Genomic DNA, 16,430 nt, shown 5'->3' on the forward strand with positions numbered 1-16,430 from the left:
CTACCTTTCATCCTTGCTATGATAGACTGTATAAAGCAACCAAGATTCCATATTGGTAAAGGAACTGAGGAGTGGTTAGGGTCACCCACCAGCTTTTATGGCCTTGTTTGAGGCCCAAAGATACTCTTTGGGCACAGGTGCAGCAGCTCTGCATGCAGACCCAATGACCAGCAGGCAAACTCAATGATCCAGTTTGCATGTGGTACAATAAGTATGAACAAGGTAACTTAAGTATCGATTTCTTAGGATGAAAACTAGGGTTGTTTTTTTTCAATGATCTTCCTTCTGACACCCTCTTAACACAATGAAATTTATTTTAATCAATCCATTTTAAAATGATGATATTTGTTTTTTTGGGGTTTTTTTCAGGCACTCCATTGCTGCATAGTCCATTGTTGGACCTGGATGGTGATGTGCGTCCCTCTCCAATTGGCCATCTTAGTCAGACTGCTTCATTGAAAAGGGGCAGCAGCTTTCAGTCAGGTCGTGATGATGGTAGGCATTGGTGTCATTAAAAAAAAATGAAAATGCCCTTTTGACAGTTCCCTAGGTCCAGCATGTTTTATTGTGTGTTCCCCAAACAGTAAAGAGTGTTGGCATTCAATTGCAATAATTTTCTTGGTTGGTGTGGTGTTGGAAAATGAACTACTAGTTCCTACGAGTAATATGTGTACATAGATAATACCTGTTGCCTCTGTTTATCTGCAGAGGCATAGAAGCTAAACTGTAAAGGAAAGGGGAGGTTTGTGCTTGTTTGCAGAATGCAGTTTTTCTAATTAGTCATGGTCAGACCATAAAACTAGAAGTTTTCTTTCCCTTATTCACTGAAACCTAACTAAAGCTCCACCTTCTTTGGAAACATACTTATGCTAAGGAATTGCTCCTGTTTTTGAGGTAAAACTAACCCCAAATGAGTCTCCATTTACTAAGGTACAGTAGAGACGAATGGTCTTTTCCCTTAAATATGGTTTTTTCCTTGCCCATTACCAATTAAGTTCCCCCATCCCCCTTCTTTTTTGTTTAATATTAGTCAGCTGGAATAGTTGCATTTGCTCCTCTTGTGGTTTAATACTATGGTTTTTACCTCTGAATCTAACCATCTCCAGGAGCTGAAAGGATAGCATGTGTGTTTTTTAAAGTACCTACATGATTTTTTTTTTATTCATTTAATGAACTTTCGGTAGTGCATACACAGGGTTCATGTGAGTTTGGAGTTGGGGCTCTTTGTACTTGGATGGCTAGTGACTATAAAATCTGAACTTACATCTTTGATATGAAGAGCACTTAGTTGGGCTGTTTTAAAACTTTGAGGTTATGTTTATGTATATACATAAATGCAAATTATGACAAAGAACCAGTATAAAAGTTACTGGGCATGGTCTGTTTGTTGTACTTTTTTTTGTTTGTTTATAATGTAGTAGCTATACCACTGTTAGCGAGCCAAAGGAGGTAGAGCTAAAGCTTTATTTTATTATGATGTCACTATCCCTCTAGCATACCAGTCTAGTGAAAAGAAAGTTTGTGTTTCTGAGATAAAAAGTACACTTTTGCAGAGTGTGGGGGAGAATAAAACCTTAACATTTACAGTAAACTCATTAAAAGTCTGAATCTTATTTTGCCATTGCAATTGATCTTTAAATGGGCATTTACTTCATTGTGTCATATTCTTAATGGGCTCAATATTTACAGGTCAAAGTATATAAATTAAACAGAACCACCTAAACACCCATGGGATAAAACCAAGTAACCCCTTGACTTCACTGTTATCACCCATGTCTTTCCTCAATTAATGTCATGGTTAAAATTAGTTTGTAAACAGTATGGGATAAAGCAGTGCATTTTGTTTGTTTAGTAACCTAGTTAGTGGTTACCATAAAAACTAGTGAATTTTGTTGGATAAAGATGAAGATGATATAATTGCCTGCATACTTTAAAATGGATGGTCTTGAAGGCAAATTGGTCTCTTGGAGCCCCCTTTTAACCTCATTTAACCACTGAAGTAAACTTTAAATCTATTTGAATCTATAATAGTGGGCCATTTTTCACCCCTTATGTGAAATCCCTAAAAATTGTGTACAATGTACAAATTCTAGAAAAATTCCATTCTTTTAAATTGTGGAACTTGATGCTTCCTTACACTTTTTTGTAGTACCTGATTTTCTAAGAGAAAATATTCTTGACTTTTCTTTCCCTTTTGAGATCTTGGAATGGAGGTATAAAGACTATTACAAATTTTTTTTTGTTTGCCTTGGCTACATAGAAGCTGAGTGGTGATCACATTTAGGCCAAAACTTGAAGTCACTGCACAGAGGATTAACTGATCCATATTATTCCATAACATGATCATTATGGCTTCAAAGATGGCTGGAACAAATTCAAAGAAAATTGAATACAAAACAGCAACATTGCAATAACATTAGAACTTTGGCCTGAATATCCATTTGTGAGGAAGCTTGAGCGGTGGCTGCACTTTCCTCTTTTATGCCATAACACCCAGAGCATGCATGACAGGAACTTTGCAAGCTAATTTAAGCACTAAAGAGAAAAGTTAAGAAAAAATAGCAGTCATCATAATACTAGAACTGTAGTTTAGAAAAATGTAACATTGAAATCTACCAAGTACAACATTAATTTGTTTAGTTAAGATAGTTTGTCGTAAGCTTCATGTTGTTCCTTGTAACTTCCCATTTCCCCACTCCCATCCGCTACCTGAATTTTTTGTTCTTAACATCTGGAAGGAGTTTTTGCATTTTTTTCACTCTCCAAAAGACACATACTTCAGTTAAATTCTCACACACATCACCCCGATTGGGATCATCTCTGTTAACAAGTTATTTTTCCTGGGAAGGGAAACGGTATGGTGGTTGGTAGAAGTGCATCAATACATCAGGTCATATTGTATTAGCACTGATGAAAGGAAAAGTGACATTAACAGCGATTGGCTTTTTTTGGCTGATGTAACCAATAATGTCACTGATAAATGCCCCATGCATGGGCGCAGCTGCAGCCTGCACGTGGCCAGGAATGCAGCCTGGCAGCTTGGAGAGCATCGTCCAGCTGATAAGTCTGTTGGCAGGAGCAGGGGGGGAAGGGGCATGGAGGATTTGCAAATTGAGGCCCCTACAGTGAGGGAAGGAATGGGGCTGGGGCTGGCATTCTGCAGCTGGGGCTGTGTGTGGTATGAAGCTGCAAGAGGCTTATCCAGAGGGTGCGGGGAGGTTGGTTCCTGACACTGCGCACCCCAAGGGAGGCATGGGGGGGCGTGTCCCCTTGGATCTGTGTGTGGGACAAGGGTGAGCTGTTGCTGTGGGCTGGGGCCAGGGGCTTCTCCCAGCAGGAGGCCTGAATTGAGGCTGCACTGGGTGGAAAGCTACGAGGTGGGCTGTGGTCACCCCAGAATTTGCTGTAGCTGCTCCTCCCTATACCCCCCCAGCGCTGCTACCTCCTGCCCTGAGTGCAGCCCCAGCCTCTGCTGGGAAGAGCCTGGCACCACCCCCGGCCCTAAGCATACAGCAGCAGCCCACTCTCGCCATGCACACCGATCCAGAGAGCACTCGCCCTCCATGTCTCCCCTGGGGTATGCACAGTTCTGGGAGCTGCCTTTCTCCCACACGCCCCCACACAAGCCACTTGCAGCTCCATCTTGTACCCCATCCTGGCTGGGCAGTGCCTGCCCCAGCCCCATTCTTTCCCCCACTGCGGGGGTCTTGGTCTGTCCCCATACCTCTTTCCTCTGCCCCACCCCTTACCCACTGCAGACTTACCAGCTGGACACTGTTCTCCAAGCTGCAGGGCTCTGTATCAGCAGTTGGATCAGTATCGGCTGACATGGCTCAGTAATAATCAGCCATTGGTATCAGCCTAAAAAATCTTTGTCGATGCACCCTAGTTGTTAGCTGTCCATCACTCAGTTTCTAGCTAAGGGTCCTTTGTTTTACTCTGCCTGTCACCACTTGCAGGAACATAAATATTTGCGTCTTGGTGGCTGTCATAAAGCAAGGTGACATAGGAATTACCATAGCCAACAATCAGAGTGGCTTAGAAACACAATTTCCTGCCCTATTCTGGCTGTCCAGTAGGGAGTTTCTACTTGCAACATGACAGAATGATCTCTTTACTACTGATGAAATCTTCAAAGTACCTTGACTGTAAGGCCAGAATATGCTGGTTGTTTAAAAAGTAAATGAAAAAATGTAAAGTTGCCTCACTGCATCAAGGGCTCCTTATCTGCACACCCCAGTTCAAGTGCTTTTTTACTGTAGGATGAGAACTTCCTGCTTCAAGGAGAGAAGGATCAAATATGCATTAAATGTTGGCTGTCTAAACGTAGTTTATGGTATAACAGTTGTGTGTATCCTGGCTCTTGTGGCAAAGTTTAACATCAAAAACTTTGTTACCACTTACTTATGCTAAAGTAGTTCTCTAAACAATGTTAAATTTTCTCTGGGTTCTCTTTTTAAGTACTCCCTAGCCCCTGCATTGTTACTGCAGAGAAGAAAGCACCCTCTGTAGGCAGTATCTCTGTACCTTACAGTAGAAGGGGAAATTCAGAGGGAATGAGGGGGAGATCAAATGCATTTTGAGGCCAATAGTTGATCCATATCGCCAAAAATAGAAGAAACTCAGCTGTTCCAGAAAGCCTTATGACATGTGTAAGTAATTCCTGGGGCTTTGGCACAGCAAAGTAATTGCCAGAGTTACACCCATTTGTCCAGTTTGGGGACTTCCTAAGATAGATGACCAGTATTTTTTAAAAAGTTAAGAATAAATACAGTACCTCATCCCAGCATGGTGAAATAAGTTCACACTTCATTACTGTAATTTGTAAAAGATCTCAGGTTATCAGGAAGAATACTTTCTTCCCATTATAATCAGTTTGTTGCATAGAATCATATAAATTTATGGTTGGAAGGGACCTCAGAAGATTATCCAGTCCAACCCCCTGCTCAGAACTGGGCCACCCCCAGCTGTATCATCCCAGCTAAGCATCTTTGATACCCCCAACTATATCATCCCAGTATCTGTCTAACCAGGTCTTAAAACCCTCCAAGGATGGTGATTCCTCAGCATCTTTGGGGAGCCTGTTCCACTGCTTGACCACTCTTCTAGTGAGAGAGTTTTTCCTACCATCTAACCTAAACATCCCTTGTTAAGTGTTTTTGACTTGTCTGATAACAGCATTAACTGGAATCAAATTCTTAATCTGAAAATTAACATGCTTTAGTAAAAACTATTTGTGCAAAACAGTTTACTGAAAATCCAAGTCCTCCTTCCTGTAACTGAAGTTGTGAAAACCAGATCAAAAGGTCATCAGGAAAAGGAGAAACATGGCTGTAGACAGATGGTTCCCAAGTTGCTTTCCCTTTCTACAGCTGTCTGTCAGCCCTCATCCCATGTTTCCTCTTGTACCTGAACAATTGTACCTTGTACCTCTTCTCTTTTGTTGCCAAAGTGTTGACTAGCTTCTCATAATGTAGGCTAGCCAAAATGCCATTGTTTCTGTGGAGCTCTGTGCAACTCTTCCTCCTGTCTTTAGGAACACTGTACTTACTTTATAAGAGAGTTTTGCATTTCTAATGGTGTTATATGATGTACTAACATCAATGAGTTTTGTGTCCTAAATGTAACATTAGTATCACTATAATTTGTCACAGAAGAAAACTGGGGCTTTCCTAATTATGTGAAGCATAGAGAAGAGGTTAACAGCTTATCCAGGACACACAGTGGAAGTCTGTGGATAAACTGGTGGCAAAAAAATCTTGTGCCTCCAAATTCAGTTTTTTATCTTTAGAGGATAATTCTACAGGCCTCCTTTGCATGTGTACAGGGTATATACCATAAGGGCCAAGCTGTAAAATTTTGCAAGTTAGGCCCAAAAAGTTTATTGAATCACAGCAACAAAATTTTAAAAAATCTCTATCATCACTTCAAACCTCTTTATTTATTCTTTCTTTTTCCCTTAGCTTGGCGATATAAAGTTCCTCAACAAGTTGCATTTGTTGAAAAGTTGACAAAACTTGTTGTAAGTCAGCTCCCCAACTTCTGGAAGCTCTGGATTTCTTATGTGAATGGAAGTCTTTTCAGTGAGGTATGGAATAATGCATATAAGTGACTTTGAAATGACTGTAAAGCAAAGCTCCATAGACACTGTGTATTTTGGAATGGAGTTGGAACTGACAGAATATAGTATCTCAGTGGTAGAAAACATTTGACCATCTTTTTACAGTTTGGGGATCATAGAAATGTGAAGGACAGTCTAAGCAATTATATAATTAATGACTATTGATTACTTTGGATTGAAGAAATAGCACCACTTAGTACTGTTCTCAGTAAAGTATTTTACCCACCCCTGTTATTTCATAAATCTCTCTCTCACACACCCCACCCCCCCAGCATGCACACTTCGTGCAGCATATGGGACTGGTCTGGGGCATGCACTGCTTGCAGTGCTTAGAGCCAGTCTGGACTGCATACTGCATGTCGTATTTGCACCAGATCAGCCCTGCATTCTAGATCCAGATCCAGGGGCTCATGGACTGGCTCTGCTCACTGAAGCCAGCACGTGGGGTATATGTTGAACATGTGGCCCATGTCGATGCTGACTCTGGCACGTGATGCCAGTCTGTGGGCCCAGTCTGTCCTGTGCATTGGCCCTGCACCCCTCATCTTGCCTGTGGGACTGGATGAGTTTAGTGCTCTGCTGTATACCATCATAATCATTGCAACTAGAGACTTCAGCCATTGCTTTTGTTTTGTATAATTAGTTACTCACCAGGTCCCATATGATGTATTTGACAGAAAGGGGTAGGCAGCAGATGGTCTTGCCTTCCATCTGCTGTTCTAGTAGCAGGATCTTAGATAAGAGGCATCCCCAAAAAAAGAAGTATAATTTTATGTCAGATGAGGGTTTAGTGCCTTCTATCTCTAGGTCACCAGTTCGTATCCTATTTTGGTTATTAGTGATGAGTTCTTACCCACCTGTCTGAAGGCTTATTTCAATCCAGTTCCTAAAGAGCATTTGTCCATGTGACAGCCGCAGCCAAAGAGAGTGCTGCCTCTCTGCAGCTTCAGCAGAAGATTGAAGCAAATGCACGTAGGGAAGGAATTCCATGGGTATTAAGGCTGAAGCACTGTGCTGAATCGTTAGGGAAGCTTATTCTACGCTTTTCCTGTTCTCTGGCTAATAAAATTATTGTTTTTTCTATGTTAGCTTTATTGCCCATGTTTTATAAACATTAAACTTGTATATTGATTTGATGACAGAGAATATTTAAAGCTGTAGGATTTTAACTGTTCAAAACATTGAACAAGTCCCTTCTGGCCCCTGTGAAACTAATCTATTTTGTCAACCCTGTTTGAAAAGTACTTAAACCAGTGCAAAAATGGCATTGCATTTAACAGTGCCTCACAATGAATCACTTGGAACAGGACTGAAGCTTTTCAGCTCTTGTCAACCCAAGTGTTGATTCCTTTCAAAATGGTGCTTTGCTTCATGAAAGATGAGAAATTATAATTTGAAAATCAGTATCATCATGGCTACCAAATCACTCTTCTGTTTCTTGGGAGTTGAGGTGGTAAAGTCCAAATCCAAAGTGTAAGTTACTGGGTTTTTTTGTTTGCAGATATGTAGTCAAAGAGCAATTTTATAAGAAACCAAAAAAGCATGTGTACATATCTAAACAAAGCTGAGCAGTTCTGCTTTTGAGATTTAAATACAAGAGAAAATGCCTAATTTCATACAGTATCTAACCAGAACATTTTTTCCCTATCAAAAAGATAGGAGGTATTTGCACTTTAAGGTAGTAAGCTGTTTCTTATACTCAGATTTTGACATGGAATTTTGTCCTTATTCTCTTGCCTTTTTTGCTCATAAGAAGAGTTGGTAAAAAGTAAAGTTTAAATCTTGCTCTCTCGTAATTGCCACTAGTTATCTGAAAAGTAATAGGATGTGAGTCAGTATAGCATATGAAACCACCCCAGGAGGACTGGGGAACTTTTAGCACAGGAGCCCCATCCTATATGTACACACAGTAGAATTTTTTCCATAGAAAACTGTACAGCTGTAATGGTCTTTGAATACATTTCTTTCCATATTTCTTCATTTTTGGGTTGATATTTTGGAAGATATGGTGTTCATAATCAAAGCATGAGAAAGCAAGCGCACAATGTAAAAAATACCCATTTGAATGAAGTTCAGAAGCCTGGAAGAGAGGAGCACTAATACAAAGGCAAAAAAACCCCAGTGATTAAATAATAAGCTAGGTTTATGTTCTATTGTACAAGTTCTCTCTTGTGAAAGTTTAACAGTACATCCTACTATATTGTCAGTTGAAGATTTACATGATATTTCCAACAGCTAAAAGCTTACAGTTCTGTGAACTGCTGAGATCTTTGTAAAGAACATATGTGACTACTAACCGTTGGTCTTACCACAGTTTAGTTTTGGTCTGTCTGTGCAGGAAAGGGTTAAGATTTTTATTCAACGAAATTGTTGGTGCTGGGGAGAGAGGATATCTAAGGTTATAAATATTTTTGTTTTGTTTTAAGTCAGCCACCAAAACGCTCAGTTGAGAAGCATTTTGAAACATACCTGGAATATACAGGAATGTATTGGTTGTTGTTATTGTTTTCTTAATAAAAGCATAAAAAAGGAACAGACTATCATACTTCTTGATTAATAAGTAAGCATTGATCTGCTCTAATGTTGGATGTACTTCAGCATGATTAAGGTCTCTGTTTTCCTTAAAGGTTATAAAGTGGTTCTAATTAAAATCTGTCTTTGTAATATTATGGTAACTGCAAACTTCCTTCAGGTTTTACATGCCTTAAAAATAACCTAAAGAAATTATGGCAAATGATGAATTTGAAAACAAACATTATTTAGTGACTCAAAAATATCTTTGAGGGCTGTTTGAGTGTTTTCTACCCGCCCCCTTTCTCCCCCACCCAACAATTCTGCTATCATATCTTTTGTCCGGTAGGTGTCTCTATACATACATTAAACTTACAAAGCTCTTAGCATGCAAACTGATTTTAACCTAGTTGTTTCAGTAGTTCTTTTTTATGCCATGTCCTTTGTTTACCTGCAAGCTTAATTTAGAAATATAATTACAGCTTGAATCTCAAAATTAACAGGAAGAACATTAGTCAAAATGTGGGGTTTTTTCCCCCCTTTACATAAGTTGTTACAATATCAACTCTAGGGCAGATATCCTTTTTGTGTTTCCAAAATTTCTTGAATGTAATCTGTCCAAGGAAGATATGCTGATGAATCTGCTCATTAATTTCAATTCATGCACATCTCAAACTGGAAACTTGACAAACATATTCATGCAAACATACTGCAGCACTGGGCCACGTAGTGTAGCATCTTTGTTTTAAAACTTGCATATAAATGCTGAATCATAATAGGAGGATACTGTTTAACATCAATGCAGCTTATTCTTCTTGCATTACTATTTTACTTGCCCCTTTATTTTGGCTCTTTGTTAAACATTGTGCTCCACATTTTAATATGAGCAGGTTGAGAGGTACTGTAAATAACATTTGATGTGTGTAGACGTTGCTTGTAGAAGTGACTTGCATTTTTTGCCAATGATTTTTTTTCCATTCAGTTTGATTCACCTTTTCTTGAATTAATTTAAATTGTTGTGACCAGATATTTATAGCTTTTGAATTGTGTTCCTCTCTCTCCCCCTCTTTTTACAAGACTGCTGAGAAGTCTGGCCAAATGGAAAGATCAAAAAAGAACGCTAGACAAAAGCAAAATGATTTCAAGGTAAGCTGTTTACAAATGTATGGTGAAGAAACACTCAAAGAACATAAGACACCCTAAAAGGCCAAATACCAACCTCTAAAAAACAAAACAAAACAGGCCTCTAAGCTATCTCAGCTTGCGTATCCAAAATCTCTACTCCATTGATTCTCAAACTTTGTATAGACTCAAGGAACTCATAGGTAGTCTCAAGGCACCTCTCAGAAAATACCAGCTCTTAGCTTTCACTTGTATGACTGTTGGAAAAAGAACAGAGCAATTTTTCTGTTGCAGAGAACTCAGACCACAAGGGCATATGTTTTTGACACTGGATTGCTATTCAAAATCTCTGGATTTATCTTGTGAATCTTGTCATGCTAATCTTATGTGAGATCCTTAAAAGGATCTTGCGTCATCCTGGTTACGAATCACTGCTTTAGTCACTTTTCAAAGCGCATAAGAACTGCCATTTACTGGGTCAGACCACAGGTCCATCTGGTCCAGTATCCTGTGTCACAATGACAGAGTGGATGCTGAAAGAAAGAGTGAACTGGGTATGATCACGGTTTTTTTCTGCTCTTCCTCTCTCACTTGCAGCTTCTAGCATTTAAGGTCTAGGAAGTTCTGATTCAGAGGCTATACCCCTCACTCCAATGCCCAGTAGCTACTAATGCCCCTTTCCTCCAGGAATTTGTCCAATCCCTTTTTGAATCTGGCTAAATTATCAGCTTCCACATCAGCTGGTAACTGTGAGTTCCACATTTTAATGACACAGTGTGAAAAAACTTCCTTTTGTCAGTTAAACTTACCACCTACTAGTTTTATTTTATGTCACTAGTATTTGTATCATGTGAGAGAGTAAATAATAAATTCCTGTTTACTTTCTTTTCACCCTTTAGTATTTTGTAAGTCCTTATCATGTCCCACCTCAAGTATCTGCTTTCTTAACTGAATAGGCCTAGCCTCTTTAGTCTCTCCTCGTATAGAAGCCCTTCCATACTGCTAATCATCCTTGTTGCCTTTCTCTGTACTTTCTCTTAGTTCTCCTATATCCTTCTTTAAGTGTAGGGACCAGAACTGAGCACAATATTCAAGGTGTGGACACAGAGCATAATGATACTTTGTTTTGTTTATGATTTCTTTCTTAATAATCCCCAACATTTTGTTTGCCTTTTTGATGGGTTTTGAGTACTGAGCTGAGGTTTTCATGAACTGTCCACAGTGGATCCTGGATGGCTTTCCTGTGTGGTAACAACTAATGTGTATAATCCATCATAGTGATGCCAGCAATCTTTCCTGCCCAAGTGCAGGAGGGCCGGACCCAATGATCTGTAAGGTTCCTTCCAGCCCCTAACAACTATGAAACTGTAGTGTAGGTATAGTTTAGATTATTTTTGCCCATGTGCATCACTTTACACTTATCTACACTGAATTGCATTTGCCATTTAGTTCGCTGTTTACTCAACCGTGCCAGATCCTTCTGTAGTTCCTCATGGTCTTCCTTGGTTTTTACCACTTTGCCTAATTTTGTGTCATCCACAAATTTTGCCACCTTGCTACTCATCTATTCCAGAGCATTTATGAATATGTTAAATGGCACTGGTCCCAACCCAGATCCCTGGGGAACCCTGCTGTTTACTTCTTTCCATCCTGAAAACTGACCATTTATACTCCCTCTTTGCTTTCTATGCTGGCGCCAATTTCTGATTCATTAGTGGACATTTCCCTGTAATCGCACTACTACCTAACTTTGTTAAGGCCTCTGATGGGGAATCAGAATATAAAAATTCTTTGTTTATAATTATTGTTTCTACCAGTCTTTCAGGAACAGAAGTTAGACTCACTAGTCTGCATTTCTCTGTGTCCCATTTTGAGTGTTTTTTAAATATGGAAGTCATATGGACAACCCTGCAGTCCTCTGGTACCAAGGCTGTTTTTAGTGATAGGTTGAATACTGTAGTTAGGAGTTTGGCAATTTCCAGTCTGAGCTCCTTCGGGATCCTGGGGTGAATGCCATCAGGTCCTGGTGATTTGCTACCATTTAGTTTATCAATTTCCTATATGACCTCATCTACTGAAACCTCAGTTTGGGTCAGCTCCTCTGACTTGTCCCTAGCAAGGAGTGAATCTAGTGATGGAACTTCGCTAACATCTTCCGCAGTGAAGACAGATGTAAAGAATATATTTAGTTTCTCAGCAGTGGCCGTGTCACTCTTTAGCACCAGTTTTACACCCTGATCATCCAAAGGCCAAAAAGTTTGTCTTTCATACCTGCTCTGAAGGAGACTTACAGCCTAAGTAACAAGAGAGAGATCGTGTACTGGCATATGTACCTGCTCGTAGATCTTTTGCCATTTAAGAATCCCAGTATTGCATTTGAAAGCTCTGTAAATTACTTTTGTTTTGTTGTGGTTTCTGAAGCTTGGAGCTCACTAAACCATCCATCTCTCTTAAAACATCTTTATTTTTTTTGTTCAAAGGATATTTAACAGTAGCCTCTACCAGCAAGATACTTTATTACCATCCCTTTTATAATTTGGACCCTCTTGCTTTTGTTCGTGTTAGACTCCATCACTTTAACATAAAATACTTCTTGTTTTATATTTGTTTTGATTATATAGGGACACCACAATTGTACAGTTCTAAGTTAAAGTATATTATTTTTGAATAAATGAAATATGCAACAAATATATCCAACTGTTTAAAAACCATGGTACACGTTTAAACTTTTTTGCGGTGTTCTTTCATGTTACAGAAAATGATCCAGGAGGTGATGCAGTCCTTGGTAAAACTGATTCGGGGAGCTTTGCTACCTTTCAGCCTCAGAGAAGGAGAGTTGAGACAGTATGGTGGTTGGGAGATGAAGTCTGAACTCTCTGGACAGTGGTTAACGCATGTTATCCAGACTGTAAGGCAAGTGGAGCTATTGGTTTGTATGCTGGCATGAATTCTTGGTGTATAAGGTATCAGCCAAATTATGCTTTTTTTATTTTATAATATACATTAAAAAGATGTTAGAATGTAAAAGTTAGGAAGTGCTTGAATTAAAGTTACCTCTGCAGGTATAATTCATCCCTCTTTGTGCATATGCATTATGATGTAGTCTTTAATGACATGATCACAATCCTGCTTTTCCACAGAGCTCTTGTTTCATTCAGTGCACTTGCTCAATAGTTCACTTTCTCCTTGGCATTGAATGTGTAGCTTCTTGCCTTATTTACTGCACACTATTCACACCACACTTTGAATACACAATTAATTTCCTCATGAGGTTTTCTCTGGTACATTTCACTGTAGTATCTGAGGAATTTCATTAAACATTAGTGAATTCATCTTCACAACCCTTTTGTGAGTGGAGGGTATGAGCTTCCCCCCCACCATTTCACAGACGTATCTGAAACACTGAGCAATTAAGGTTAGAAGCTGCCACATTTGGGGTTTCTTATCTGAGATGCCTCGACTTCAAGAGTGTGTAGCATTATGAAGCACTTCGTATGTTCAAAGTAAAACTTCATTTATTTCAGTTGTTACAACAGTGAATGCTTAGCACTTCTGCGATTGAGACTCCAGAGTGGCAACTAGGGTGCCCATGCAATGAGGAACATATAAATGGTGAACACACATGAACAGTTTTGTGTGAGGGACTTGCCCAGTATCATACAGCAACTCTTCTAAACCCAGACTAAAATTTAGTTCCCCAGGATACCATCCAACTGCATCAGCAATGTAAATTTAATTTCTTCTTGAAATTTCCTACTGTGTTTATGACACACATTCCAACTTTTAAAAACAGATGAGGCAGGGATCCTATGACAACACTTTCCTTTTTTACAATGGTGCAATTTATTCCCCCAATGGAAAGAGTTGGGCAGACTTAGCTGAAGCAGTACTAGCATTTAAGCCAACTATTAGTTACTGTTTATAGTACAGTGACCTGGAAGTTCCTGGGCAGGATCAAGATCCTTTTGAGCTGTGGATGATAGAAATGCATGGTCTTTGGTCTTATTTGCATTGTAATAAACTAGACCTGACTTGGCAGCTGCAGATCTCAAAGCACTTTACAAGAGTTGACCCAGGAAAGATGGTGAGAAATGGATTCAGTCAAGTATAGCATGTTTCATAACTGCAGTGGAGTTAGTCCTAATTAGTGTGGTCCTGTAGCATTTTACTGTTTTTTCCCTAGTAACCCTGGATCTTTCATGGTACAGGACAGATGGTTCTGGGGGTGAATTATAGCTTTTAGTGTAGCTGTAGAGGTTGCAAGATGTCTTTTGGGTGTGTGCTAAATATCTTACTTGATTATCTTCTGGTCACATCATGTGCAAAAGTACCAAATATGTATCAAATACTATAAAGGCATAAAAAGGGCAGGTGTAAAAGACAAAACTGAATACAGTTGGGATGAATCTGTGACAGTGATACAAGTCTGCACACTGGGAATGTTAGATTTGTGCCAGTAAGTATCCTGCTGTTGGCCATTCCCAAAGACTGTTTTGCTGAGAAACAGGACCAGAGAAGGTGGCAACTTTGTAACTCCACAGAAGCTCTTTATGGTGGGCGGAAGTTCATCAAGTGTCAACCTTGTTCCTGCAGGTAACGATTTCCCAGGACCTGTGTCCTTAAGATCAGAATTGGAGGAAAGTGGCATTGCCTGTGTTTGTTTTGCTGTCACCCAAATGCATGAGCATTACTGAAATGTGAAGAACTCTCCTCTGTACTTCCTTTGTGCCCTTTTTATATAATTTAAGGAGGATTGTAGATATTGCTCCTTGAAAAGGAGACATTTTTCCTACCCTACAATGAAACTCTATTCCAAGCAGTTAAATGAACCTTGCAGTAAAACTTACCAGTGATAGCTGCTGGATAATCGCAACTTAAAATGCATACTGTTGAAGGAAACATGGTGTTCATGTGCAAAAGCAACTTCTGATTAACTTTGTTTATGTATTTAAAGAACTGTAGGTGCAAATCTAAGCTTCATTTTATTTTATTCTCTTCTTAGGCTTAGTTATGAGTCCCTTACTGCTCTCGAAATACCAAATGATATGCTTCAGATCATCCAAGATCTTATTTTGGACCTTCGTATGCGTTGCATAATGGTAACCTTACAACACACAGCTGAAGGTAATCAAAAAGGAGCCTGCAGGACCTTTTACTTTTTGTCTAAGAAAAGACAGAATAAAATGATGGATAAATGAGGGAATGCAAGGAAGCCATAGCCTGGTTAAACCTGACTGCATTTTAATTAAATTATTTTCAGCACCTAACAAGAACATAGCAATGACCTTCCAGGGGTATAATGAGCAGGGTTTGCATTCTGGGCAAAATATCCAGGGGTGGGGAATTGCTGATGATGATTGTAACTTTTGTGGAGGTGTTGGGGGAAGTGGCATGGGAGTCTTACCTATGCTGGGGATGACTGCTGCTGCACCATGGTCTTCCCACCCCGGCTGTTGCTCCTACAGCAGCAGTGCAGTGTCTGAGTTCCCAGTTGGTTCTGCAAGAGCAATGCTCTGGGACTTCTACTGTACTTCCCCAGGATGGGAACAATTCTGATGCTTCTACTAAGTTAGCACCTGGGATGGGTGCCCTGCTCAGCAGCCCTCAGTTATGCTATCTGTGACCTCCCTTCTGAGTCACCAAATGTCGTTACGTGAGATTTATTCTGACAGGTCCTTTTATTATGAGGGTTTTTTCCTTTTAACAGACAGTAGTCATTTTATCCACTAATTAACCTCTCATTTTTCTTCCATAAGGCTGACCAAGTCTTAATTCATTTGTACTTTTCCTAACAACATTGTTCATTCATACTAGTACTCATTATTGATATGCCGCTCTGTAGACACCTGCCAAACATTCAGGTAAAGGTACTATGGTATTTGAAATACAATCCACACAATTATGCATCCTGCCATGCCACACGCGTGGCGGGAGGTATGACTGGGATCAAACATCAGATCCCATCACTCCTTGTTGCCATTTCAAGGGAAGCCTGGGATCTTGATCCTGGGCTACCTCTGCACCAGCAAGTAGCAAGCTCCTGTAACGGGGAGCCCCCTCAGCATTATGTACTCCCCAAGGCTGGGAGACCACAGCTGACAAGGCTTCTAGCAGTGGAGGCACATCATATATATGCTCCTGTGGCAGTGAGTCCCATCATCTGCAGGCTTCCAGCCACGTGGGCACACCTGGCCACACATTCAATTAATGGCATGATAGGAAGCAGCTGCAAAGTTATTGTACATTTTTTGTGGAATAATTTTGTGGCTTACTCCTTTTATGACTCCATTCGTTGATTTAATGTGTGGCCGGGTTATAACTGGAGTAATGTGTGGCAGGAGCCATAGATTATTTGTATCTTAAGTAAGGAATTAAAAAAATTATATGAACATTCAAGTAACATTCTTGGCTCTTGTCATTGGTACTCATGCTACATCTCTACAGTTCTTGGAGGTAGGTTAGATTCAGAATTTAAGGCCAAAAGTAATCATTAGATTGATCAAGTAGTTTGACCTCCTGTAGGACAAAAGGTATAACGTTTTGCCCAGCAGCTTGTTTGATAGGAGCGTATCTTCCAGAAAAAATGCAGCCTTTGTATAAGAAGATTTCAGGACAGAGAGAATCCACTATTTCATTTGGTAGTTTCTGTGTGAAGTATTTATTATCTTCGTTGTTA

General features: G+C 39.8%; 1 protein-coding gene across 4 annotated transcripts in view; it reads left to right on the forward strand.

Annotated features, from left to right (window-relative positions):
* EXOC2 (exocyst complex component 2) overlaps nt 1-16,430 on the forward strand; it is a 188,585-nt gene that overhangs the window by 94,189 nt on the left and 77,966 nt on the right. For all 4 annotated transcript variants that reach the window (XM_019542506.1, XM_019542496.1, XM_019542514.1 and 1 more), the window contains exons 12-16: nt 370-495; nt 5,964-6,088; nt 9,710-9,778; nt 12,510-12,667; nt 14,757-14,878. In XM_019542506.1, the coding sequence (XP_019398051.1) occupies nt 370-495; nt 5,964-6,088; nt 9,710-9,778; nt 12,510-12,667; nt 14,757-14,878 (600 nt within the window). The remainder of the gene's footprint in view (nt 1-369; nt 496-5,963; nt 6,089-9,709; nt 9,779-12,509; nt 12,668-14,756; nt 14,879-16,430) is intronic.

The sequence above is a fragment of the Crocodylus porosus genome, unplaced genomic scaffold (assembly GCF_001723895.1).
Source record: "Crocodylus porosus isolate Cpor-Errol unplaced genomic scaffold, CroPor_comp1, whole genome shotgun sequence".
Taxonomy (NCBI): Eukaryota; Metazoa; Chordata; order Crocodylia; family Crocodylidae; genus Crocodylus; species Crocodylus porosus.